This window comes from Balaenoptera acutorostrata, chromosome 2, assembly GCF_949987535.1.
Source record: "Balaenoptera acutorostrata chromosome 2, mBalAcu1.1, whole genome shotgun sequence".
Lineage (NCBI taxonomy): Eukaryota > Metazoa > Chordata > Mammalia > Artiodactyla > Balaenopteridae > Balaenoptera > Balaenoptera acutorostrata.
The window spans coordinates 176,249,045-176,272,920 of record NC_080065.1 but is presented as its reverse complement, the minus strand read 5'-3'; the positions used below and the strand labels follow the sequence as shown (position 1 = coordinate 176,272,920).

The 23,876-nt window shown below is 58.2% G+C and overlaps 2 protein-coding genes across 9 annotated transcripts; one reads left to right on the top strand and one right to left on the bottom strand.

Moving 5' to 3' along the window:
• Positions 1-1,661: 1,661 nt before the first annotated feature.
• HOOK2 (hook microtubule tethering protein 2) lies at positions 1,662-16,693 on the top strand. 8 transcript variants are annotated; one of them, XM_057541815.1, is made up of 22 exons: positions 1,662-1,779; positions 6,120-6,205; positions 6,275-6,347; positions 7,300-7,350; positions 7,440-7,572; positions 7,667-7,734; positions 8,239-8,301; positions 8,625-8,705; positions 8,802-8,962; positions 9,048-9,188; positions 10,444-10,645; positions 10,941-11,051; positions 11,713-11,800; positions 12,186-12,255; positions 12,960-13,097; positions 13,192-13,279; positions 13,478-13,512; positions 15,481-15,563; positions 15,644-15,747; positions 15,914-16,024; positions 16,090-16,164; positions 16,253-16,693. In XM_057541815.1, the coding sequence occupies exons 1-22, from the start codon at positions 1,777-1,779 to the stop codon at positions 16,400-16,402; spliced, it is 2,115 nt and encodes a 704-aa protein (XP_057397798.1). In that variant the 5' UTR covers positions 1,662-1,776; the 3' UTR covers positions 16,403-16,693. The 8 variants fall into 8 exon arrangements, with proteins under 8 accessions (XP_057397798.1, XP_057397797.1, XP_057397796.1 ...); XM_057541814.1 differs by lacking the exon at positions 1,662-1,779 and adding an exon at positions 5,446-5,599 and having other exon boundaries at positions 15,647-15,747; XM_057541813.1 differs by lacking the exon at positions 1,662-1,779 and adding an exon at positions 5,446-5,599 and having other exon boundaries at positions 16,093-16,164.
• A 1,987-nt stretch (positions 16,694-18,680) lies between these two features.
• BEST2 (bestrophin 2) lies at positions 18,681-22,553 on the bottom strand. Its single transcript, XM_007172027.1, has 9 exons — positions 22,402-22,553; positions 22,158-22,252; positions 21,080-21,313; positions 20,835-20,989; positions 20,419-20,496; positions 20,092-20,244; positions 19,924-20,004; positions 19,572-19,726; positions 18,681-19,104 (listed from the first exon to the last, which is right to left on the bottom strand). Exons 1-9 carry the CDS (start codon positions 22,551-22,553, stop codon positions 18,681-18,683), a joined length of 1,527 nt encoding a protein of 508 aa, XP_007172089.1.
• Positions 22,554-23,876: the final 1,323 nt, after the last annotated feature.

The following is a 23,876-nucleotide window of genomic DNA, read 5'->3' as shown; positions in this document are numbered from 1 at the left end:
CGTCTGTGTCTGACACACAGTTCTCAGTGTGTCCGTCCTGCCTGTGTGTTTCTGGCCTGTCACATTTTTCTCAGAGTGCCTGTGAGCATGCCACTGTCTGCCAGGCTGTGTACTTCTCACCAGAATGTCAATGTTCTTCTGTATTTGTGTCTGTCAGTGTGTCCATCTTGCCTGTATGCTGAGTTGATTTATCTGTGTCACTCACTCCCTGCCTTTATGCTTCTGGCCTGTCGGTGTCTTTGTGTGTTTGGCAGCATTTCAGTCTTCCTCTTAAGTCTGCCCTGTCAGTGTGTCTGTGTTTGACAGCCGTCTTGCCCAGATTTGTGTCTGACCCTGTCAGTGTGTCCCCGGTTGGTAGTCTCTCTGTGGCCAGGGTGACACGGGTTTTGTGTGTGTGACTGTGTATGTGTACACTCCTTGCCGCCCCCCCAAGTCTGGCCACCCTGGGCCATGTTTACTCTGCCCCCAGCCGATTTCTGCCCTGCCCGGGGAGGGGCTGACCCTCCGGTCTGTCCAGCCAGCAGTCCACAGCCAGCAGTCCACAGGATGTTCCCGAGACGCTGTCTCCGCCGACATCCCCTCCCTTGGGCCACCGTCGGGTCAGGACCCAGGCGTCCAGGGCGGTGGGGGTGGGGCCGCAACGTGGGGGGGGGCATGCCAGGGCCCCGGAATGAGGGTGAGGGGTGGGGAGGCGACGGGCCCAACAGGTTCCGCCTCATTCCTGCCCCGCCTCTCACTTCCTGGGTGCCTGCCACGGGCAGGGGGTGGACGGGATGAACCCCATGGCCTCAGAGCGCCTGGGTGGGGCATGGCGCGCCCCACAAGGACTCGCTTCTGCTGGTCACCCTGACACCCAGGCCTGAGAGACAGGAGGAGCCTGGGCCCTTCTACCGGCCAAGCCCCTTCCCTGCTCCTCTGCCCAGCTCTGGGAACAAAGCGTCCCATCTATTATTCACCTAATCCCACAACGCCACAATAAGCGGGTCATAATTATTCCCCATTTTCAGATGGGGAAACCGAGACCCAGAGAGCAATGAGGGCAGAGGCAGGATTTGAACCCAACCCTGTATGCTACTCAAGACCCCCAGCCAGCTCACCAACAGCCTTCCCTCCCCTCTCTAAAAATGGTATATGTGGGGTGGAGTATGAACCCAGGCCCCCACGAGGCCCGGCTCAAGGGGGCGCCTGGCTTGCTCTGAGTCAAAAGGGGCCCCTGGATGAAATGAATAAGAAAACGGCTTTAACCGTTTCATCGCCGATGGGCTCTGCAAAAACTTCCTGTGGGCTATGGGGGAGGGGCTGGGGGCTGGGTTCCCGGAGGGTTGGGGGGTAGGTACTGCCAATTCAGGGGTGGGGGAAATGGCTCTAGTGACCTTGGCAAGGGATGTCTAAGGGAAGACACCAGACACCTACCCTCGCTGGAGGGAGAGCCCCACCCCTTAAGCTCTAGGCCCCCAGTACTTGGTTCTCAGCCCCCACTGCCTGGAGGGGGGGTCTCAGAGTCCGCAGCCCCCTCCCCAAGGGCTTGAGTCACACAAGGGGAAAGCCGCGAGGGGTGAGTCATGGGGTGGAGAAGGGGGAGCGAGGTCGGCTGCGGCCAGGGGACCCTCAAGCTGGCCTGAGTCACGCACGCCAGGGCCTCGCTGACCCCAGCCCCTTCCCCGGAGACCAGGAGGCTAGGAGCGGGGAGCGCATTGTCGGTGGAATACGGAGTTGGAGGAAGAGCGGGAAGGGGGAGGAAGCACGCGCCCGGCCGCGCGGGAAGCTCCGGTTCCCATGGTAACTGGGGGGGGTCTCAGCTCAATGGCGGGGTTCCTCCCTCGGCAGGGACGGTCCCCGCGCGCTGGGGAAGCCCCCGCGCGCTCTATCGAGGGGCCACAAGTTTCAGGTCGGGCAGGAAGGGGTTAACGGCAGCCCCCTCCCGGGTTTCACCCGCGCCCAAAGTCCCCGGCGGGGTGGGGCTGTGCTCCGCGCTCCCCCACGCGCCTAACCCCCGCGGCCGCCCACGCACGCACGCACGCAGCTAGCCCATCCCCCCGCGCTCGCACGCACGATCGCGTCTGGCTCCACGCACGCAGCGACCCCCATCGTGCCTCACGTCACGCACGACGCACGCGCCCCCGCAGCGCCGGGAGGGGCCGAGAGCGGCAGGACTCCGGGCGCTTGACGCCCCCCCCAGCACATCACCGCCTCCTCACGCTGTCTTGTGTGACTTTGACACCCACCCCACACACAAGGTCACAAACTCTCAGATCCACAGTGTCACACGGACACAGGATACACCTGCCACACGTTGGCACAAACATTCACTAGTCCAGCCAGCCCCGCAGCGAACGTGGTCAGGGCCACACTGTCACACACCGTTTGTGGTAGGGCCATCTTCATACACAGATAGGTGGCATATACAGACACTCCGATAAAGCCACACCATCAAGACAAAGTAAGACCCAGATAAAAGTCTTGGACCTCAGGACTCCAGTTGTCACACAGCCACTCCTCTCACATGGAGATTGTAGAGGCACAGAGACACATGCTGGGGACGGACACACGACGGTCATGCTGTCACGCAGACATCACAAATAGGGCACATGAAGTAAAGTAGGGTCACAGACACAAACCCACAAGGCCACACACATGGACACCAGATTGTCTCAGGGACATGGACAAACCAAGGACAAACATGACAGGCTCATGCTATCACAGAAAAACACATGATGGAGAGAAAGTAGGACATGGTCACAGAAACACAACCTAAATCCATACTGAAGTAGTGATTGTCATACATTCACTTCTCACACAAAGAATGACCTAGGGATATAGACACACAGCAAGGTCCCATAAAGAGAAGCATGTGCCCTAGTCCCTGACAGCACCCCCCCAAAACCACCAAATCACACACACATAGCCTGTTGGGTAAATTCCCAGGGCCCCAAGACATAGGTAGATGCAGACACATAGGCCTGTGCACACACAATCACAGACCCACCATCTCACACCTACATAGATGTGAACACACTTCACATGGACTCAGAGACACATATACAGACCCGGGGAGGGGGTCAGGATGGGAGTCCTGGTGGAATGTCAGTGTCTGGAGAGCAGAAAGCCTGCCAGAGCCCCTCATGGTATGGGGCATGGTGTCCACCCTGAGCTTGTGGTCAGCCCCGTGGGGGAGGGGCACCATCTCCAAATGCGTGAACCTGGGGTCTCCATCCCAGCTCTCATGACTGGGTCTCTGCCCAGATGTGAAGGCCGGAGGGGGCGGGCGGGGGTCCAGCTGTGGCCGCAGGGAGGGGTTGAGTCACCCGCTTCCCAGCAGTACAGCCCAGGCTGGGCCCAGCTGTTCCTGGAAACAGACAGGAGGGGGTGGGGTCCCCAAACCAGCTGGGGGCTGCTGGTCCAGACCCGCACCCTGTCCTTAATGGAGGCCTCCAGATCATTCCCCAAACTTTGGGGCTCTCTCCACCGAAACTGGGGGTTTGACTCCTTCCCCCAAATAAAGGATCCCTGCTTCAAAATGAGGGTTTGTGACCCCTCTCTTTGGATTGAAGGCACACTGATGCCCCCAAAAGTGGGGTTCCCTGCGTCACATAACAGGGATTGCTGCTCTTCCCTGCCAACGTAGGGAGCTCCCTTTCCCCCCAAACATGAGATTCCTTGCCGCCCCAAATGGAGGGTTGTGACTCCTCCCCCAAAGTGAGGGCACCCAGACCTTCCTTTAAATCTGGGGACTTTTGGGTCCCTGAACATCTATAACGCCTATAATATTATGGCAACGTTAGAACAATTCAAGTCCATGCTCCGGATATTTAGATTCCTCCTAAACATCAAGATCCCTGCGGGTTTTGCAAGTACTGGGGACCCCACTCCCAAATATTTGGCATAGTTCCATAGTTCCATATGGTTCCATAGAGCCATAGTTCCGGCTCACCTTCCACTTTTGCCTTGTGGCAGGGGGGCCCCGCTTCCCCTTACTGGCAGCACCCTCTCCTTAGTGGGTGCGGGATAAGGGAATCAGCGGCGGCTGTTCTCACGCCCGCTGCCGTAAGGCAGCCCTGTCCGGAAGCCGGCACTGCTGGCCCTTGTCCCCTTCCTCCCTACTCTCCCCACTCCACTCTGCTCCCAGGGGATGGAGGCTGAAAACAACTCGGGAAGGGGATGTGGGTGTGTAGACGAGCCTCCAAGGCCCCTGCGTGCGTGCAGTTGTGCGTCTGAGTGGGCTGTAACCTGGAGTCTGGTGCTAGAGTAATTGTGTTCCTGCGATGCTGCGGGGACGGGGGGAGTGCGGGGGGGAGGGGGGAGCTGTAGTCATCCTGCTCAACACGCTCGGGGGCAGGGTCGCCGAAGCCACACTCTGGGTTGGAGGGAGCAGCTCCCCGCCTCTCAGACCTAGACCCACCCCCAAAGCAGAGTCCGCCCCTCTCTCTGGGTACAGCTAATAACCTCTAATTACTGCTCATTACCTCGCCCGCTCCGCGGGGGAGGGACTGCCGGGGGAACTCAGGCGTCAGAGGTCCGGTGCTTTACCCCTCCCTTAAAGCCGGATCCACCCAGAACCTCTGTTTCCTCGCCTGCGAACCGGGAGTTTAAAGAGCACTTGCCACCTAGAGTCGTGGAGATTTCAACCATCTGTATATTTAAATCGCTTAGCGCAGAGACTGCATTTTGTAGGCACCCCATAAATGGTGACTGCAATTTTATTGTTAACTAGTATTGTCAGCACTTTCCTTTAAGCCCCGTTCACTGCCCAGACGGGGTCTCAGAGTGGGCCCATCCTTTTCCCCGTAGGCCGCCTTCCTGCGGTCTGGGCGCCCCCGGTGGGCCGTGGCGACCAGGGCGACCCCGTCCTGCGTTCTGAGGGAGGAGGGCCCCGGCGCGGGGCTCAGGGAAGGGAAAGGGCAGGGAAAGCTCAGTGGAGGACGGATCCAGGATAGGCAAATAAGTCTGTCCATTACCCAGGACATGGGTCTGACTGACCCATCCTGCCGTCGACTTAGGACCCGAATCCCCTTGTCTACCCCTGGGCAAGACTATCAAGTCACCTACACCGGGAAGAACCCTTTAGTGTTCCCCCTCCAAGTCCATAGAATATATTATGACCTGCCCCTCTCCCGCGCAAAGGCTCTGATCATAATGTGGCTAGACAGCAGAATTTCTTTCAGCCGAAGGGAAGGAACGCGAATGCGCCTGTACAACAGGGTGGGGCAGCTCCGCCTCTGATGAAGAGGAATGACGGTGAAGTCTCCGCTACCCCAAAAAGAGCTCGGGGAGGAGGGGAGGCGAAGCCACCCTTGGGATGCGCAAGGCTGGCCCAGACTGACCCCTAGCGGCAGGGCCAGCGCCCAAATGCTTCCCGTATCTAAGATGGCGGGTCTGAAGCCCTGAGCTGGTGCCGGGAGGAGATCACGTGTCCAGGGCGGGGCCTGCGCTTAGGGGGCGGGGCGGCGCTCTAGGCCGAGCGGGAGGTCGGGGCTGCGGGCGCTCGCTGGTGGCGGATCTGGACGCCGCTGCGGTGGCAGGGCTCCGCGGCCGGGGTCGAATCCAATCGGGAGCCATGAGCGTGGACAAGGCCGAGCTATGCGGGTCTCTGCTCACCTGGGTAGGTCGGGGGCGGGGCCAGGGACAGGTGTACGCCCTCTCTTCTCGCCCGGTAGCCCCGACCTTGGCTCTGTGCACCCTTCCGTTCTGGGGCAGGGAGGAGGAAGGGGTCGTCGGCCTGCCAGGCCGTTGCACTCTGGCCTGAGCACCTGACCCGTCAAGTGGCAGGTTTGCGTGTAAAGAGCAGGTGAGGCCACGCCCCTTCATGGCTGGGTCATGTGGGGCGAGGGCACAGGTGAGCTGGCCTGGTCACGTGGTGCCTGTGAGGACCAAGTGACTCGTGGTCTGCCCTCGCCTGGTCGCGCGGGGTTTGTTGGGCAGAGGTATAATGAGGCCACGCCCCCTCCGGTCCGTCCAGGTGAGCAGAAGCCACTCCCCCACGGAGCTGGCTTGCTGGAGCAACAGGCCAGCCCCCACCCAGCATGTGAGGGTCCTGCTGACCGGAAAAGTCTGTAAAAGGGGTGTCGTTCCGTGGTCCCAGGCCCTGACAATGCCTTTTGCACTTTCCTCTCCCCCACCAGTTGCAGACGTTCCATGTACCGCCCCCCTGTACCAGCCCCCAGGAACTGAGCAGTGGCCTCGCAGTAGCCTATGTGCTGAACCAGATGTGAGTGGGGCTGAGGGGGAGGGTCCCAAAAGGGTCCCCCAGCAGCTCATCCCACCTTCTCACCCCCAGAGACCCTTCCTGGTTCAACGAGGCATGGCTCCAGGGCATCTCAGACGACCCAGGTCCCAACCGGAGGTTGAAGGTGACAGGTGGACTCATGAATGGGGGACAGACTGGTGAAGAGTTGATCAGGGAAGGGTCAGTTAGACATGTCCTGGGTGATGGACAAACAGATCTGGACAGGAAGAGGGACAGATGTATGGTGACCAGCCAACTATGTATTTGTTCCTTCATTCTTCTATTAATCAGGCCTGGGTGTGCAGCAAGGAATAACACAGACAAAAACCTGCATACACAAGCATTAACATTGACTTCCAATGGCAATTAGTTCTATGAAGACAATAAAAGCTGGGCCATGAGAGAGAGCAACTGAGAGTGGGTGGGTGGTTACTCCAGATGGGCTGATCTCCATGTAAGATTTGGAGGAATGGTATTCCAGACACAGGGAGCAGCAAATGCAAAGGCCCTGAGTTGGAAATAAGCTTGGTGTGATCGAGGAATGGCAGGGGGGTCAGAACAGAAAGCAAGGGGGCAGGAATGGTAGATGAGATCATCAAGGGCCTGGCAGGCTGGAGCAGGGAAGATAGATTCTATTTTAAGTGCTGTGTATAGTCAAGGAAGGATTTTAGTAGAGGAAAGACACAAACCTGGCTTGGGCTTTAAAAAGCTCCCTCTGGATGCTTGTAGAGAAATGGAGGGGTAGGCAGCAAGAGTGGAAGCTGGTGCAATAATTCAGGTGAGAGATGATGATGGCTAGGGTCCAAGTGTAGTGGGGCAGGTGGTGAGAAGTGACTGGATTCTGGGGACACGTGAACAAGATGGGCAGATGGGTAAGAAGGGCAGGCAGCCAGACAGGTCACTCCTAGGAGAGGGGACATACAGACAGAGAATGGGGCTAAACAGGATGAGATGACCAGGGATTGGGAGGCGAGACAGAGAAAAAAAGAATGGGCTAGACAGATTCAGGGTGGGGGCTGCCTGGCCCCTTCTGGGGGGATTTGGGACCTTGGACACAACTCCTTGTCCCTCCCCAGGTCAACAATCTGAAGACAATCTTACAGAGCCTGGTGGAGTACTCCCAGGATGTGAGTAACTGTAAAGGGATTTAGGGGATTGGGTTGGGAGGAGGGGGGATCCGTGAGCCCCTGATACCCCTTCCTCCTCCCATCCTCAGGTCCTGGGGCATCCCATTTTGGAGCAGCACCTTCCAGATGTGAGCCTCATTGGCGAGTTCTCAGACCCAGAAGAGCTTGGCAAGCTGCTTCAGCTGGTGCTGGGCTGTGCTATCAGTTGCGAGAAGAAGCAGGGTATGGGAGGTTAGGGGGTCCCTAGGGGAAGACCTTAGGAAACACTTCTTGCCCTTCCACCCCCCATCTCAGTCTCCCCCACCTTGACCCCCAGAGCACATCCAGAGAATCATGACGCTAGAGGAATCAGTTCAGCATGTGGTGATGGAAGCCATCCAGGAGGTAGGTGGGGATGCCCACTGTAGCGAGGAGCTTCAGGGGAGGGGACATCTCCAAGGCAGCTGGGCACAGGCTCTGCCCTGGTAAGCTCTGGGCTCTGTCTGGAACTCTGCTGGCCAGATTTCCCTGTCCCATGTGTCTGCCAGCGCCCCCCAGCTCTAAGTCACAACCTAGCACACTAAAAGGTCCAGGCCTCGGAACTCCCTGGTGGTCCAGTGGTTAGGACTCAGCGCTTTCACTGCTGTGGCCCGGGTTCAATTCCTGGTTGGAGAACTAGGATCCCACAAGCTGTGCAGTGTGGCCAGGTGGCCGGGGAGTGGGGAAGGACCAGGACTCCCTGAGTGCTGGACACATAGGGCAGCCTCTGGGCTGGGGTTATTGGGAAGGACTGGCTTTGGGGACAGGAGGATGGAGTAGTTCTTAGGCTGGATTGTAGAAGCCTTGGAGGCTGCCCTCAGAGGGCCCAGCTCATCTCAATGTCCTCCCACTGCACCCCCCTCCCTCCAGCTCATGACCAAAGACACCTCTGACTCCCTGTCACCGGAAACATATGGGAACTTTGATAGCCAGGTAAGGGGTGGGGACCTTGTTAAAGGTCCAACCCCATTACTGATTTTCAGGGCTACCTAAGGAGCAAGGGCTTGACCTTAAGCCTGTAAACCACTCCCATCCTCCAGGGTCCTATCCTCTTCCCTTGCCAGGTCCCCAGGGTTCCTGAATTGCCTTTTCTCCAGTCCCCTCAGGTCCCAGCCCTCTCTTCTTAGATCTTGAGGGTTTCTCAGCTCCCTCCTCTCTGTCCCTGAAGTTCCCATCCTCCGTTTCCCCATTTTCCTCCCCTGGATCCCTGAGTTTCTTGTCTCTCCCCACCCTCCCCCCTCCACTCCTCTCATCAGTCCCGCAGGTACTACTTCCTGAGTGAGGAGGCTGATGAGGGTGATGAGCTGCGGCAGCGCTGTCTGGACCTGGAGCGGCAGGTGGGGCCAAGGTGGGGGTCCACAGGTGCTCCCAGGGCAGGGCCGCCCGCATAGCCCCCCTTCCAGCTCCGGCTCGTCTGTATGCCCTGCCCACAGCTGGTACTCCTGTCAGAGGAGAAGCAGAGCCTGGTTCAGGAAAATGAGGTGCTGAGGGAGCGGGTGGGCCGGTCCGAGGGTGAGGGCGCCACCGGCCTCACCACCAAGAAGCTGCTGCTGCTGCAGTCCCAGCTGGAGCAGCTGCAGGAAGAGAACTTCAGGTATGGTCAGTTGGGGACGGGGCCAGCAGGCCAGGGGACTGGGGCAGGCACAGTCCCTTCATGTGATGCTTCCCCCATCCCCCAGGCTGGAGAGCGGCAGGGAGGACGAGCGCGTGCGCTGTGCCGAGCTGGAGCGGGAGGTCGCTGAGCTGCAGCAGCGGAACCAGGAGCTGACCAGCCTGGCCCAGGAGGCACAGGCCCTGAAGGATGAGATGGATGAACTTCGGTGAGTGGCAGATCCCCACCACACACCCCCATTGCCAGAGTGCTCCTCTGATGCCATAGTACCTCTGTAACCCCCAAATTCCTAGTGGGCACCCACAATGCCCTGTTGCCTCCACAATACCATCCTGAACCCCACTGCACTATCCTGGAATCCACCATGTCCTCTGGACAACATCAAACTCCCTGGATCCATGGTGCCCCCCAGGACTCCACAGTGTCCTCCTGTTATCCCACATTGTATCCCACATAACTTATAGCGGGGGTCGCAAACCCCTGGGCTGCGGACTGGTTCCGGTCCGCAGCCTGTTAGGAACCGGGCCACACGGCAGGAGGTGAGCAGCGGGTGAGCGAGCGAAGCTTCATCTGCCGCTCCCCATCGCTCCCCACCACTCTCCATCACTCGCATTACTGCCTGAACTATCCCCCTACCCCCCGCCGGTCCGTGGAAATATTGTCTTCCATGAAACCGGTCCCTGGTGCCAGAAAGTTTGGGGACCGCTGCCTTATAGGATCCCTGTGACCCCAGCAAGCCTAGGGGTCATAATGCTCCCCAGACCCCACTGCACCATTCTGGGTCCCATCATGCCCCAGCATCCCATGGTGCCCTCCAGGACCCCATGATGCAATAACTTTGCCCCTGGTGGCCCCTCTGTCCCCCCATCACATGACTGTACCTTCTTATGACTCCACAGCATTCCTGCAAGCACAGAGTGCTTGGTAGGCCCCCATAGCACCCACCCCTCAACCTCACTGTGCCTTCTGTTGCCTCAAAGGGCTCCCCTGTGACCCCCATGGCATCCCTGTAATGTTAAAGTGCCTAATGAGCCCCTACCATACCTTCAAGAGCCCCACAGTGCTCTGCCTCAAAGATCCCCCATGACCCCACCACGGCCCCTGCACCCACAATACCCTTGTTAGGCCCACAGCTACATCATGACCCCAAAGTGTCCATGGGGGCTCCTCAGACCCTCTGGGCCCCATCATTCCCCCTGTAACCCCACAGTCATTTTTGTGTCCCCCAGATTCTGATTTTGACCCTGGGCTAACCATTGATGTTTAGGGCTCCCTTTATGCTCCCTAATGATTCCCCCACCACCACCAGGCCCCGCTGACCCCTGACCCTCATGACCCATCACCTTGAACCCAAATGCCCCAAGGCTGACCTGACACCTTCCCCTGCCCTGAGGGTCTGGCATTCAGGCTGAACCCTTGACCTCAGACCCCCGCCTCCTCTTCTCACTTGCCCCCGCCCCCAGGCAGTCCTCAGAGCGCGCAGGGCAGCTGGAGGCCACGCTGAGCAGCTGCCGGCGCCGCCTGGGCGAGCTGCGGGAGCTGCGGCGGCAGGTGCGGCAGCTGGAGGAGCGCAACGCCGGCCACGCCGAGCGCACGCGGCAGCTGGAGGAAGAGCTGCGCCGGGCCGGCTCCCTGCGCGCCCAGCTAGAGGCGCAGCGGCGGCAGGTACGGGCGGGGGCCTGGACCTGGACTGGGGTGGGGGCTCCTCTTGGCCGGCCGCTGACTTTAGCTCACCCTCAGCGTGGTGCTAAGTTCTTCCACCCAGAGCCTGCTCCCATTTTTTATATAGAGGCCCTTTAGGCCAGCCAGCTCCTCCCTAGGCTTGTAAGCCCCACCCCTTCTCTTAAGCCTCCTCCTCCAAGTTCCCTCAGCTGGTCCCTCTGGCCCCGCCCTTTCACCTTGTACTCAGTCTCTGCCCCTCCTTCCCACCCTGCTGTCCTCTCCCCGCTCCTCTGTTTAGGTTCAGGAACTGCAGGGCCAGCGGCAGGAGGAGGCCATGAAGGCCGAGAAATGGCTATTCGAGTGCCGCAATCTGGAGGAAAAGTATGAGTTGGTGTCAAAGGAGAAGGAGGTGAGGCTGAGGTCCCTCCGCCCAAGCCCCACCCTGAAGAGCCCATTCCCTAGGACAGCAGTCCCCAACCTTTATAAGATTCTTTTTTTTAAGGGAACCTTATTTATTTATTTATTTTTGGCTGCTTTGGGTCTTCATTGCTGTGCGGGCTTTCTCTAGTTGCGGTGAGCAGGGGCTACTCTTCATTGCGGTGCGTTGGCTTCTCACTGAGGTGGCTTTTCTTGTTGTGGAGCATGGGCTCTAGGCGCACGGGCTTCAGTAGTTGTGGCACGTGGGCTCAGTAGTTGTGGCTCATGGGCTTAGTTGCTCCGCAGCATGTGGGATCTTCCCGGACCAGGGCTCGAACCTGTGTCCCCTGGATTCTTAACCACTGCGCCACCAGGGAAGCCCAGCGGTCCCCAACCTTTTTGGCACCAGGGACCGGTTTCGTGGAAGACATTTTTTCCACGGACTGGTGGTGGGGGGCGGTAATGCGAGCGATGGGGAGCTATAGGGAGTGGCAGACGAAACTTCGCTTTCTTGCCTATCGCTCACCTCCTGCTGTGCGGCCCGGTTCCTAACAGGCCGCGGACCGGTACCGGTCCGCGGCCCAGGGGTTGGGGACCCCTACCCTAGGAGACCGATCCAGCCTCAAGTGGCCTGTTGCATCCCGTCCCTCCAGCGGCTGCTGGCAGAGCGGGACTCCCTGCGGGAGGCCAATGAGGAGCTTCGCTGCGCCCAGATGCAGCCTCGTGGGCTGACCCAAGCCGGTGAGTTGGAGGCCCATCCCAGGGCCTGGGAGATGGCTGGCCTGGAGCCTTACCTGGCCTGGTGTGCTGTTAGGGCAGGCAGAAAAGGTAGTGTCCCAGGGCTTGTCTAGGTTGGGGACAGAGCTAGGCCACGCTGGAGGGAGGCTAGAGTGGAAAGAGGTGACATGGGCCGACAGAAAGCAGGGGCTGTCTATCAGGGCTCTGGGTGGGGCAAAGGCAAACCCAGGCCAAGGATCATGGCTCCCTGTCATGCCAGGGGTGGGGTTTGGGTCAAGTCAGGCTTTTGGCCGAAGTTGAGCCCCCAAAGATGCTTCTCGGAAAGAGGATCCTAGGGATGGGGACAGGCCCTGTGCAGCCACCTGAAGACTTTTCGTGCATTCTGCAGACCCCTCACTGGATCCCACCTCACCGGCTGTGGAAAACTTAGCAGCCGAGATCCTACCTGCGGAGCTCAGGTATCCTGGGGTCACTCAGAGCTCTGGCCCCACTGGGGCCTGCCAGTGCCCACCCTCAGCCCTGTCCCCAGTACAGGTATTTACTGCTAGCCAGGCCTGCTCAACTTGGTTCCCAAGTCCTTGCCGGGCTTCTAGGCCCACTCACTCCTAATTCTGCTCTTACCTGGCCAGGGCTCTAGCCCTATTGGTGGCTCACCTCTTCAGGATCCGTTCTCAGTGCACAAATTAGATCCAACCCATCTGTCTCCACTCCCCAGGCAAAAATCCTTTGCCCCAGCCCTGCCCCACATGGGGTTCTGCCCCCAGGATACAGCCCTGTCCTCAGTATATTCCCTGCTAGGTTTACTGCCCTGTGCGCTGCCTGTAAGAACTCCCACCCCAGCTTTTCTCTTTTCAGTGTCTTACTTTCCTGCAGCCGCATATCAGTGTTCTAACCCTCTCCTGTAGCCCCGCCCTTCCCTGGCGCCACCCCTAGACCCAGCTCATGGCTCCTCCCACTTTGCCCCCCACCCCCACCGGCGCTCCGCCCACCCACGCCTAGGCGCTGTCCCCTGTACTCTAACCCTACCACAGGGTCTGGCTGGGCTCTTCCCCCAGGGCTCTATCCCTCTCCTGGCCCCGTCTGCCCAGTTTCCCTGCTGGAGCCTTGGTAGGCCTGAGTGGTGACCCATCTCCAGCACTGCTCACTCCTTCCCGGTCCGCAGGGAGACGCTCCTGCAGCTTCAGCTGGAGAACAAGCGCCTGTGCCAGCAGGAGGCGGCCGACCGGGAACGGCAGGAGGAGCTGCAGCGCCACCTGGAGGAGGCCAACCGCGCGCGCCACGGCCTGGAGATGCAGCACCGGTGAGGACCCACCTGGCGGAGGGGGGCCTCTTACACGCTTGGAGGGGGGCTGAGGGCGGGCGCAGGCACTAAGTGGGCCCCCCCACCCCTGCAGGCTGAACCAGCAGCAGCTGTCGGAGCTGCGGGCCCAGGTGGAGGACCTGCAGAAGGCCCTGCAGGAGCAGGGGGGCAAGACTGAAGACGTGAGTGCCCACCTCCTCCCTGCTTGGCCCTCCTTTGTGCCCCCCAATAACCCTTCTCTCTCTCCCCACTGCTGCCCGATGCCCCGTGAAGTCCATTGTAAGTACCTTGAGCCCAGGGTGGCACCCCCTACCCTCAGTCTGGGAAGAGGTTGGGACCTCTGGAGCCCTCACTCACCCAGTGCCTCTTCTCTCCTCCAGTCAACCCTGCTGAAGAGGAAGCTGGAGGAGCATCTGTGAGTCCCAGAGTGGGGCTACTCTTGGTGGGGGGAAAGGCTGGGGCAAAGGTGTGTGGGGTGGAGCCGGTGTCGATGGGGAGTTATTGATGAGGAAAGGGAGTCTGAAGGGTCAGCTCAAGTGGGGCCTTATAGACTAAGGGAAGGCGTATGGAATGTTTTGGGGGAACAATGGGGAGCCACAGAGGAAATTGCAACAAGGTTGTGTGACAAAGTAATAGTCACCTTTTACTTTTGCATTGTTAAAAAGGAAAGTTGTTTTTTTTGTTTTTTTCATTTTTGGCCACACTGTGCAGCTTGTGGAATCTTAGTTCCCCTACCGGGGATTGAACCCGGGCCCACAGCAGTGAAAGCTGAAAGCTCTGAGTCCTAACCCCTGGACTGCCAGGGAATTCCCAAAAAAGGAACTATTAAAAAAAAAGAAAGAAAGAAACTATTTTAAATAGCTATCACGTTTATAATTTAAAAACCAAAATGTATACCGAGCTATACAGAAATAAAGGGTATACCTCTCAGTCCTCCCTCATTGACTCAGTTACCGCCCCATTCCACCCCCATTTCTATTAGTTTATTATGGAAATCCTTCCAGAATTTTTAAAGCAGATCCAAATGAGTATGAATATAGATTTTTACTATCATTCCTCATTTACACAAAAAGTAGTGTAATATGTGCACTTTGCTTTCCCTACTTAACAAGTTAACTGGAGAAATTTCTCCATAGGAATAAATAAAGGGAGTCCTTCTTATTCTTTTTTCAAATATAGCAGCCTTTGTCAACTGGGGTTCCATAGGGAAACTAGGCCTTACAGAAAATTATTTTCGTGACTATTTTCTCAGTTCTGCCAAGGATGCAATGAAGCTAATGCCATCCCAGAACACAGAAAGTTATTTCCTTACAGAGGATGGATACCTGGAGGCATTAGGGCTTAATTCTCCTGTAGAATTCTGGTCCAGAAGGCCTGGCCTATAACATTTTTTGTAATACCATAATGTGTTTAACTCATTCTTTCTAGGTATTTGCAATTTCAAGCAATGTAACAAAGTAAACCTTATATATGCATCATTTTGCTTGTGTGCAAATATACACAAAAATGGAATGGGTGGCTCCCAGGGTACATGCCTTTGTAATTTTAGTAGACATAGCCAGAGGTTCACTATTAGATGTTACACCATGTTCCATGTCCAACACATGATAATAGTCTCACCTACAGGAATCTTTGGGGTTTTGCCACAGGTGGCAGAACTGTAAAGTATTAGCTTGCATTTCCTTTCCTTTTTTAAAAACTTTAAAAATTTTTAATTTATTTTTGGCTGCGTTGAGTCTTCGTTGTTGCACGCGGGCTTCCTCTAGTTGCAGCGAGTGGGGGCTACTCTTTGTTGCAGTGCGTGGATTCTCATTGCGGTGGCTTCTCTTGTTGTGGAGTACAGGCTCAGTAGTTGTGGCTCGTGGGCTCTAGAGCGCAGGCTCAGTAGTTGTGGCACGTGGTCTTAGTTGCTCTGCGGCATGTGGGATCTTCCCGGACCAGGGCTCGAACCTGTGTCCCCTGCATTGGCAGGCGGATTCTTAACCACTGTGCCACCAGGGAAGTCCCACATTTCCTTTCGTTTTATAAAAGATTTGCATTCCAGAAAGATGCCTGGCTGCTGGGTAGAGAATGGACCTGAGGGGTTGAGAGTAGAGGGGGCTGGAAAGGGATGATGGTGCCTGGACCAGTGTGTGGGCTGTGGAATGGGGAGAAGTGGACAGATGGGAGGGCTGGTCCAGGGGTCACCTGATGAGGGTTGTGGAGGGTTGGGACTCTGATGGCTGAGGAGATGGTGGGGCCAGCGCACATAGCCCCCAGGCTTGGGGTCAGGCAGAGAGGTCTGCAGGGACACTTCTGGCTGGCTGGGAAGGCTGTGGCCACCACTAGGAGAAGAGAAATGGGCCCAGAGCTCAGCCTGCTGCTGCCGGTCCCCTGCCCGCAGGCAGAAGCTGCATGAGGCAGATCTGGAGCTGCAGCGGAAGCGCGAGTACATCGAGGAGCTAGAGCCCCCTGCCGATAGCAGCAGTGAGTGGGACTGGGTGGCCGGCTGGGTGCAGGGAGCCCCAAGCTTGGCACAGAGCTGACGGGCCACCTTGTTCCCCCAGCAGCCCGGCGTATCGAGGAGCTGCAGCACAACCTGCAGAAGAAGGACGCGGACTTGCGGGCCATGGAGGAGCGGTACCGTCGCTACGTGGACAAGGCGCGCACGGTGAGGACGGACGCTGGGTGCCCTACACGCCTCCTGCCGAGGCTGCTGCCTCCCATTGGTTCATGCCTCCTGCCCCCACACCTGTCACACCTAATCATGTCACAGACTTTTACACCACGGCCTGTGAGGCCAAGGTCACCCTGGCTGTGTCTTCCCCAACCCCTAGGTCATACAGACCCTGGAACCCAAGCAGCGGCCACCTGGGGGGGCTCTTCCGGACCTCCACACCCTGAGGACACAGCTCCGGGAGCGGGACGGCCGCATCCGGCACCTGGAGGTGGGTGTCCGTATCCCTTCTCACTGTCCCCAGCATATCCAGGTCCTTGACTATTGCCTCCTTAGCAGATGGACTTTGAGAAGAGTCGAAGTCAGCGGGAGCAGGAAGAAAAGCTGCTCATCAGTGCCTGGTATAATATGGTGAGTGCACCGTTGCCATGGCTGAAGTATTGGGTGGGGGTGAGGGTCCTGTGGGCTCACCTGACCCCAACTATGCCCCTCCCTCCAGGGCATGGCTCTGCAGCAGCGAGCCGGGGAAGAGCGGGCACCTGCCCATGCCCAGTCATTCCTGGCACAGCAGCGGCTGGCCACCAACGCTCGCCGCGGACCCCTGGGACGCCTAGCACCCCTGAACATGCGCCCCAGTGACAAGCACTGATGGATCTCAGGATCCTGCCACCTGCCCAGCCAATCAGGGCTTAATCCACCCTGGATTCCCCTGACTCACATGGGGCCCAGCATTATGCCTCAGCCAGTTGCTTGAGAGCCTTGAAGTCACAATCTCTGCCCTTTTCTCTCCCAGGTGGGACGAGAGTGCAGGATGAGGTGGGAGGCAGGAAAGGGCCTATTCTTTTTAGCAATGTGATTCTTATTCTTGATTTTAGTGAGCTGCCAGGGGAGAGAGTGATTTTATATTTGAGAAGAAAGATAATAAAGACTTTCAATCTGACTTGGCTGGACTCTGGGCACTGAGGGGAGAGAGAGAAGGTAGGCCAGGGGCTCAGGTCACTGCTTTTAAGAAAATCCTAGCTTGTGTTCTTACTAAAGTGTGAGTGACCAATAGCACCCAGTAGGAAGTTTGAATCATGTTTGTATCTGTGTAACTGTATGTGTGTGTGGTGGGTTTTGAAGAAGCTTCAGACAAAAATCCCTACCTCAGGAAGCTGTCAATTCCAATGGAGACAGATAAGAAACAAAATAGATAAAATATTTGATGTGAGAAGTGCTACAGAGAAAAATAAAGCAGACAAAAGTCATGGGGATGCAGGAAGTGGATTTGGGAGGTGGTGATTTTTAATAAAAGGCCAGGAAAGGAGGCCTCACCAAGGAAGTGACATAATTTAAGCAGAGACCTGCAGGAGGTGAGGGAGGGACCATGTAGGTATCTGGGGAAGAGTGATCCAGGTAGAGGGAATAGCACGTGTAAAGGCCCTGGGACGAGACCTTGCTCGGTGGGTTACAGGAACAGTGAGGAGGCCAGTGTGGCTGGAGTGGAGTGAGTGAGGGGAAGAGTGGAGAGAGTCAAGACCAGGGAGACTGTCCAGGGCCTTGTGGGGTATGTGGAGTACTTTAGCTTTCATTCTAAGTGAAGTGGGAGCCACAGAGCGTTCTAAGCAAAGGAGCGACATGACCTGATTCAAGTTTTCACAGGCTCCCTTTGGCTCCTGTGGGAGGAACAGACTGCGGGGGTGTTAGGGCCAGAGCTGAGAGACCAGGTCACTAGTCCAGGTGGGTGGTTGAGTGATAGTGAGGGCTCTGGCCAGGGTGTGGACCCTGGAGGAATGGGAAATGGTTGGATTCTGGATACAGTTTGAAGACTAAGCTGATGGGATTTGCTACTGGGTTGATAAGGAGAGGGGATGAAAGAAAGAGGAGTTGAAGGTGACTCCCAGGTTTTGTCCTCATCATCTGGAAGGACAAAGCTAACAGAGGTTGGGACAGGTGGGGAGCCGATAGGGAGCTGGTTTGGGGGGCATGTTATGTTCGAGGTGTCCGTGAGATCCCCACATGCAGATGTCAAGCAGGAAGTTGGCTCTCTGGGTCTAGAGTCAGGGGAGGGATCCTGGCTGGACGTCTAAATTCAGGAGTCATCTACATAGGATTGATGTAGGACCTAGAGCACTGAAGGGGTATCTGAGAGTGCAGGGGCTTGAGGCAGAGGGGTCACTTGCAGAAGCATAAATCAAGGCTGGCAGGGGAATTCCCTGGAGGTCTCGTGGTTAGGACTCTGTGCTTTCACTGCCTTGGGCCCGGGTTCGATCCCTGGTTGGGGAGCTAGGATCCCGCAAGCCGCGCGGCCAAAAAAAAAAAAAAAAGAAGAAGGAAGAAAAGAAAAAGAAAAACGCTGGCAGGAGAAAGCTGTGGTCCTTGGACTGTGGGTCCTACATTGATGAATGAGTAAAGCCCTGGGCACTAATGGGGCCATTTCAGAGAGAATTTGGGAAGAAGTGGGCAGGGCATCATCAAATAATCTGGAGGATTCCTTAAAGCTTACTTAGCATAATGCCTGGCAGGATTTGAGTTAAAAAAAAAAAAAAAAACTAAAAGTTTATTGAGCACCTATTATGTACTAAACAGTTTAAAGCCACATTTCATTTCACCCTCACAGCTCATTGAGGTGGGCACTCATATGTCCATTTTGAGGAAAGAAGAAAGGCAGGGCACACTGATAAAAACTCTCACGCAGTGGCGGGTAGGAAGTAGAGCTGGTGGTAAGGACCGGCAGTTCAAAGATGCTGGAAGAATACCCTGCCCTTAGTGCAGTGCCTGGCCCACAGGAGGCGCTCCAAGCCTCTGTGCCAAACGTAAAGGCGGGAATGCAGGCAGGTAAGAAGCGGGCAGGCAGAGTCCACAGGCAGCTTATAAAGCCCAAACCACTGCTTGCGGGCGGTGTTGGGGCATTTTCCCTGTCCTTGGGGATCCAGGGTCCAAGGGTCTCAGGTTAGACTCTCCTCCTCCTCGCCAATGGGGCTGGGCAGCCAGGGTGGAGCCGGCCCCCGGGGCCCGGGCATTGGCACAACGGTGAAGGGCTCGGCGGGTGGTCCGGGGGCTGGCGGCTCATGGCCGGCGTGGGGCTCAGACTCCGGCTCCGGCAGGCCTAAGTCTAGCAGCGGGTCACCGCAACTGCACTCTGGGGCCGAGCCATCAGGGGCGCCCGCGCATGCGCAGCTGGCGGCTGTGGATTCCTCCGACACGCAGCTGTTCTTGCGGCGCAGTAAAGACAGGCGCCGGCCCAGCAGGCCTCCAGCGGCCATGCCCGCGCCCACCGGCAGGAGGCGCTGCAGGAAGTCGCCGTGTGCATCGCTCAGCGGCGCATCCACGCCGTCCTGCCGCTGGAACTGCATGTCCTCCTTGGCCAGCCTGCGGAAGAGACAGTGGGTCAGCGCTGCGGCCTCTCCCTTCTTCATCAATAGAGTTGGGACCGAGGAACGCTGCTTTTCCACCCCATTGTCCCACTTATCCCAAAAGACCTTGGCTTCTCACCCGAGAGCCTGGCCTTATCCTCTGGCTCTGGCTATGCTCAAACTTAGGCCTCAAAAGGCTAAGTTGGGGCCCTGCCGCCTGTCCTTTTATATCTCTTCTGGCCCGTCCAGTCCTCATAGACTGTAGCCCTTAGCTCTGCCCCCAGTTAGTGGCCGGGTCCCAGACCTTGACCCGGATCCCCGACCCCTGCCCCGTCCTAGTCCTCATGACTTTAGCTCTTAGCCCCGAATCTCCAGGGTGTAGCCTTTAGCCCCGACCTGGTCACCCACAGCCCCTTCAATCAGATACACCCCGCAGTCATGAGCCCCGCCCCCAAGGGGCCCCGCCCATCCCCACTGGCTCACGTGATGTCGAAGGTGGAGCCCTGGAAGGAGGGCTGCTGCAACAGGAAGGCGGTGGCCGCGGTGTAGGGAGCGCGAGCCTCAGCTGCGTCCCAGTACAGGTCTTTCTCCAGCATGGCCAGGTCGTCGTACATCTCGTCCACGGCCAGCATTGACACCTGCGGGCGAGGATACGCGGGGAAGAGTGGGGCATGGAAAAGCGCCGGCACCGCAGGGTGGACCCCTGTGGATGGGTAGGAGTGTGGTGACCAAAGAGAGAAGGATGCATCGGGGCGATGTCTGAGCGAGTCTTAGCAGGCGTGGGGCCAGGGCCGCTTTGGGAGCCCAGGGATGGTCTTAATCGAGAGAGTCTCACTTGGAAGTTGCGGTCGATCAGAAAGTTGGTCTCAAAGTCATCGTCGTCCTCTCCGAAGGGGTTGATGAGCTGCTCAGCTACCTGAGTGGGGAAGAGGAGAGGTAGGCGGAGAACTGAAAACCCCTGCCCGCTCCACCCGTGGAGTCCTGGCCTCGGGGCCCCACCCACCTTGAGCCAGCCCGCGTAGAAGAAGAACTGCAGCAGTGTGAATACGGGCACGCACAGGTCCAGGTCGTGGTCTTTGTAGCCCTGCGCCGGGTCCAGGAACTGGCGACCGATGAGGCAGGCCAGGAAGTAGCTGTACACAGCGATGGTCACCACCTGGGGGAGGGGCAGGACGGGGTGCCAATTCAGGGTTCTCTGGGCCTTGGGGGGTCATGGAGAGACTAGGATCGCGAGTCACTGTGATAGGGTCTTAGCTGGCCCTCAGTTTCTCCTTGAGACCAACGCTCCAGGGCCTCTGACGCGGGATATAAAGAGGCACGGCGGGGTTACCTGGGTGTAGACAAGGGGTACGCTAATCCAGTCGTAGTGAAAGAGCATCCCACACTTGCCCCGAAACACAGTCAGCTCCTGGAGGCAGATACAGGTCATGAGGGGGCCTGAATAGTGAGCTCACACATGGGGATTAAGGGGGGAGGGTGTACCTGGGATGGAGGTGAGTGGTCACCTGGTGGGAGGTGGGCGTGTGCTTCTACGGACTTTAGGGAGATTATTTAGTGGTGAGTGTACACCTAGGGGCACTATGCACCTAGGAGCCACCCCATAGAGATAAGTGTACACCTGGGGACTGCTAGATAAGGGTGGTTGGAATCCGCCTTGTGGGAGGCGCCTGGCAGGCACACAACCTCAGGGTGCGTGGGGTACAATTTCCCTGGCATTTTATGTGAGTGACCACCTGGAGAGCCCACCTCCAGCAGCAGCTTAAGGGCGCCGTTGTCGCGGATGCGGCCCTCGCGCCGAGCCTGCGCCGCCAGGTTGGAGAACCAGACGCAAGGCACCCAGTACTTGTTGTAGGATGAGTTCAGGTTCTCGAACTTCTTGCGCTCCTCGCGGGTCATAAACCCTGGAGGGGCGAGGTCGGGGTTTATTTGCCCCACCCTCAGTCTTTGCGCCCCCCTGCCCCCCCCCGCGTTCCTTTTGGCCGGAGCCTCACCTGCTTCCACCACATGGTCTATGGTGGGGAAGCGCTTGAAGACAGCGGTGCTGACAGAGCGCAGGATAAGCACAGCAGAGAGCCCTGCATAGCGCATGAGCGTGCGTCGGTAGAGGCGGCCGCGCTCGTCGCGCCCGTGCACTGTGCCGACCACCACGCACATGAGCGCGTCGGGCAGGGGCATGCATAGGTACTGGTTCCACCAGCGGTGCACCACCAGCGTTACGTAGAAGCCTGCGGGAGAGCCGGGAATGGGAGACTCAGTTGGGACACTAGGGCCAGGGGTTTGGGGACCCAGGTCATGGGAAGAGGAGTGACATAGGGTCTTCATCAGGAACATGCGGTAGGCTGGATACCCAGATCATGTGGGGCCACCTGAGCTGGGAACCTGGAGATTCAGCCCTGAGGTCAGAGAGGTTGGTGCAGGCTGGATCACCCTGGCTACTTGGATGTCACTTGGGATGGGAGATTGGGATCTCGGTATAGAGGTGGAGACAGAGGGCCCACAGGCAGGTTGTCACCAAAACCACAGGGAGCCCCGGAGCCAGGGATGTGTGAAGGGGTTGGGCACGGTGTCTAAGTCAGGGAACCTGGGGCAGGCTGGTCACCCCATCCTTGTAGGCCCAGAATGGTGGGAGGAAGGCTGAGATCAAGTGAAGTCACTGAGGACAGGGGGCTGGGACTTGTCAGAGAGATGCCCCTCAGGCTGGACTTGAGAGGATGGAGTCATGTGGGGTCCTTGGAGGGGGGTCCCTGTGGCTCAGTACATGTGAGGGGAGGCACTAGTAATCCCATGCAGACACAGATGGGAGTCCCTGAGTTGACCAGGGATAAGCCTATGCATGACACGGACTTCTCATTGGGGGCACCTCAGGGGACCCTCTGACCAGGTGACATACAAGGTCTCAGGAATTGGGGCCATACTTGGCCTAAAGGACGCAGAAATGGGGATTTGTGGGGGGGTGGCTTTGATGGGGGGGGCGTCTCAGAAAGGCAGGAATGGGAGTCTCCAAAAGACATGAATGGCAATGGGTTTCTCAGGATGAAGGGAATGGGGAACTCAGGAGCGCGAACGCACCGAGGACAAAAGAGACCGGGATGAGACTGGCGTACTGGTCGCAGTAAAGAACGAGCTTCTCAAAGTAGCGCTTCTGCTCTTCGGTCAGCACGAAGCTGCGAGGGAGGGGGCGCGGGATCACGGGCGAGCCCCGGTGCCCAGTTGCAGGTCTCTCTTCCCGCACCTCCTCCGGGGCCGGCCCGGAGCCCCTCCCCAGACGCCCCCACTCCGGCCGGCCCTCCCCCATCTCCCGGGGCCGCCTCACCGATAGGCGGCACTCAGCGCCATGTAGAGCCCAAGGAAACACAGCAGCTCGCGCCACAGAAGTTTGTAGATGCTCCCGCGCCACAGCAGCAGCAGCTTCGAGAAGCCGCCGAAGCGCGCGTTCGCCACGCAAGCTGTGTACGTGACGGTCATCGCGGCGTCCGGGCCGGTCGAGCCCAAGGAGAGGGGGCTGGACCGGACCCGGGATTGGGGGCCGAGGAATGGGGGGCCGGGCCGGGCTGGAAGGCTGCGGGCGAGGGTGGAAAGGTGTGGGGACGACTCAGCTCCGCGTCACTTTCCACGCCCGGCCACCTCCCCGGTACCGGCTCTGGCTCAGCTTCCCGTCTCCTCCCACCTGTTCAGTCCTGCCCTAGCCCCCAGCCCTCCTCCCCAAGGCCCCTCTGGCAAGCCACTCCCTTCCTTGGACTCCAGGTCCCAGCGTCCTGCGCCGACCTCCCCAGGCCCTCTCCGTTCATCCCCCACCCCCAAGGCCCTTGGTCCACCGAGTTAACCCGAGCTGCCCTCTCTGATCCCATACCCCTTACCTGGACGCCATCTACAGCCACCCCCCGCTCCCCGAGTCCCTAGCGCCTCAGTTTCTATGTTCCCGGGGCTCCAACTGACTTCCCTCCCTCAAGTCCCACTTCTGCTTTCCCTCCCCCTACTCCCCTAACCCAGTCTCGGCCCATTCTCTCCCCGGCACTTCCTTTTGAAGCCCTCCAAAGCCGGGTCCCCAAGCTTCCAGGCCCCAGGTCCTCTCCCATAGCCCCTCGGCCTCAGGCTGGCTCCTTCTCCTGCACAGCTGCCCCAGCCTATCTCCCTCCCACTTAATCGACCTGGCTCTGTCCCCTCCCTCTTCTGGATCCACCTAGACCTTTCCTCTGTCCATCCCCCTCTAGCCTTCTGAGCCCTCCACACACATCCTACCCTGAGGACTCAGATGGATTCTTGCCTGCAGACCGACTCGTCCTCAAGGTTCCCTATTCCCCCAGGCCTGGGTCCTTCTCACCTCGTGGCTGGTTCAGGGACACTCAGGGACGGGGAAAGGATGGGCTTCAGGGTTGGGTGGGGCTGAAGCCAGATTCTGTGAGGGAGGGGGCTGGGGAGTGGGCGTGGGTGGCCCCTCCCTGGCCCTCCCCCCTCAGTTGCAGCCTCAGAACTTTGAAGTCTCATCAGTTTGTTACCTGGGGCAGGGGGTGGGGAATTCACCTTGTCCTTCTTAGCTCCTCCCTGTCCCGTCTCCCAGTTAGTCACTGGCAGGTCCAAGAAATCTTGGACCTAGACCTGGGGGAGGGGGCAGGAACCCTGTCTTTACCAGACCCAGACATATACACACACTGCTCAGTGAGTCTGGGTCGCTCCACACTCACCTGTAATCACACACAAAGATGCACCTAGAAACACACACCATAGACCCAGACACAAATACAGCTTTCCTCAACACAGCCTCCCGTGACCACGGTGACCCAGAAAGCA

Excerpts from the sequence above, each read along its gene's own strand:
- BEST2 (XM_007172027.1), bottom strand. The coding sequence starts at position 22,553 with ATGACCGTCACGTACACAGCTTGCGTGGCGAACGCGCGCTTCGGCGGC. Across the intron at positions 20,497-20,834 it reads CCCTTAAGCTGCTGCTGGAG|GAGCTGACTGTGTTTCGGGG; the intron begins GTGGGCTCTCCA and ends ATCTGCCTCCAG. Across the intron at positions 20,245-20,418 it reads TACCCCTTGTCTACACCCAG|GTGGTGACCATCGCTGTGTA; the intron begins GTAACCCCGCCG and ends CCCCTCCCCCAG.
- HOOK2 (XM_057541812.1), top strand. The coding sequence starts at position 5,555 with ATGAGCGTGGACAAGGCCGAGCTATGCGGGTCTCTGCTCACCTGG. Across the intron at positions 8,302-8,624 it reads ATGGGAACTTTGATAGCCAG|TCCCGCAGGTACTACTTCCT; the intron begins GTAAGGGGTGGG and ends TCCTCTCATCAG. Across the intron at positions 13,280-13,477 it reads AGGGGGGCAAGACTGAAGAC|TCAACCCTGCTGAAGAGGAA; the intron begins GTGAGTGCCCAC and ends TCTCTCCTCCAG.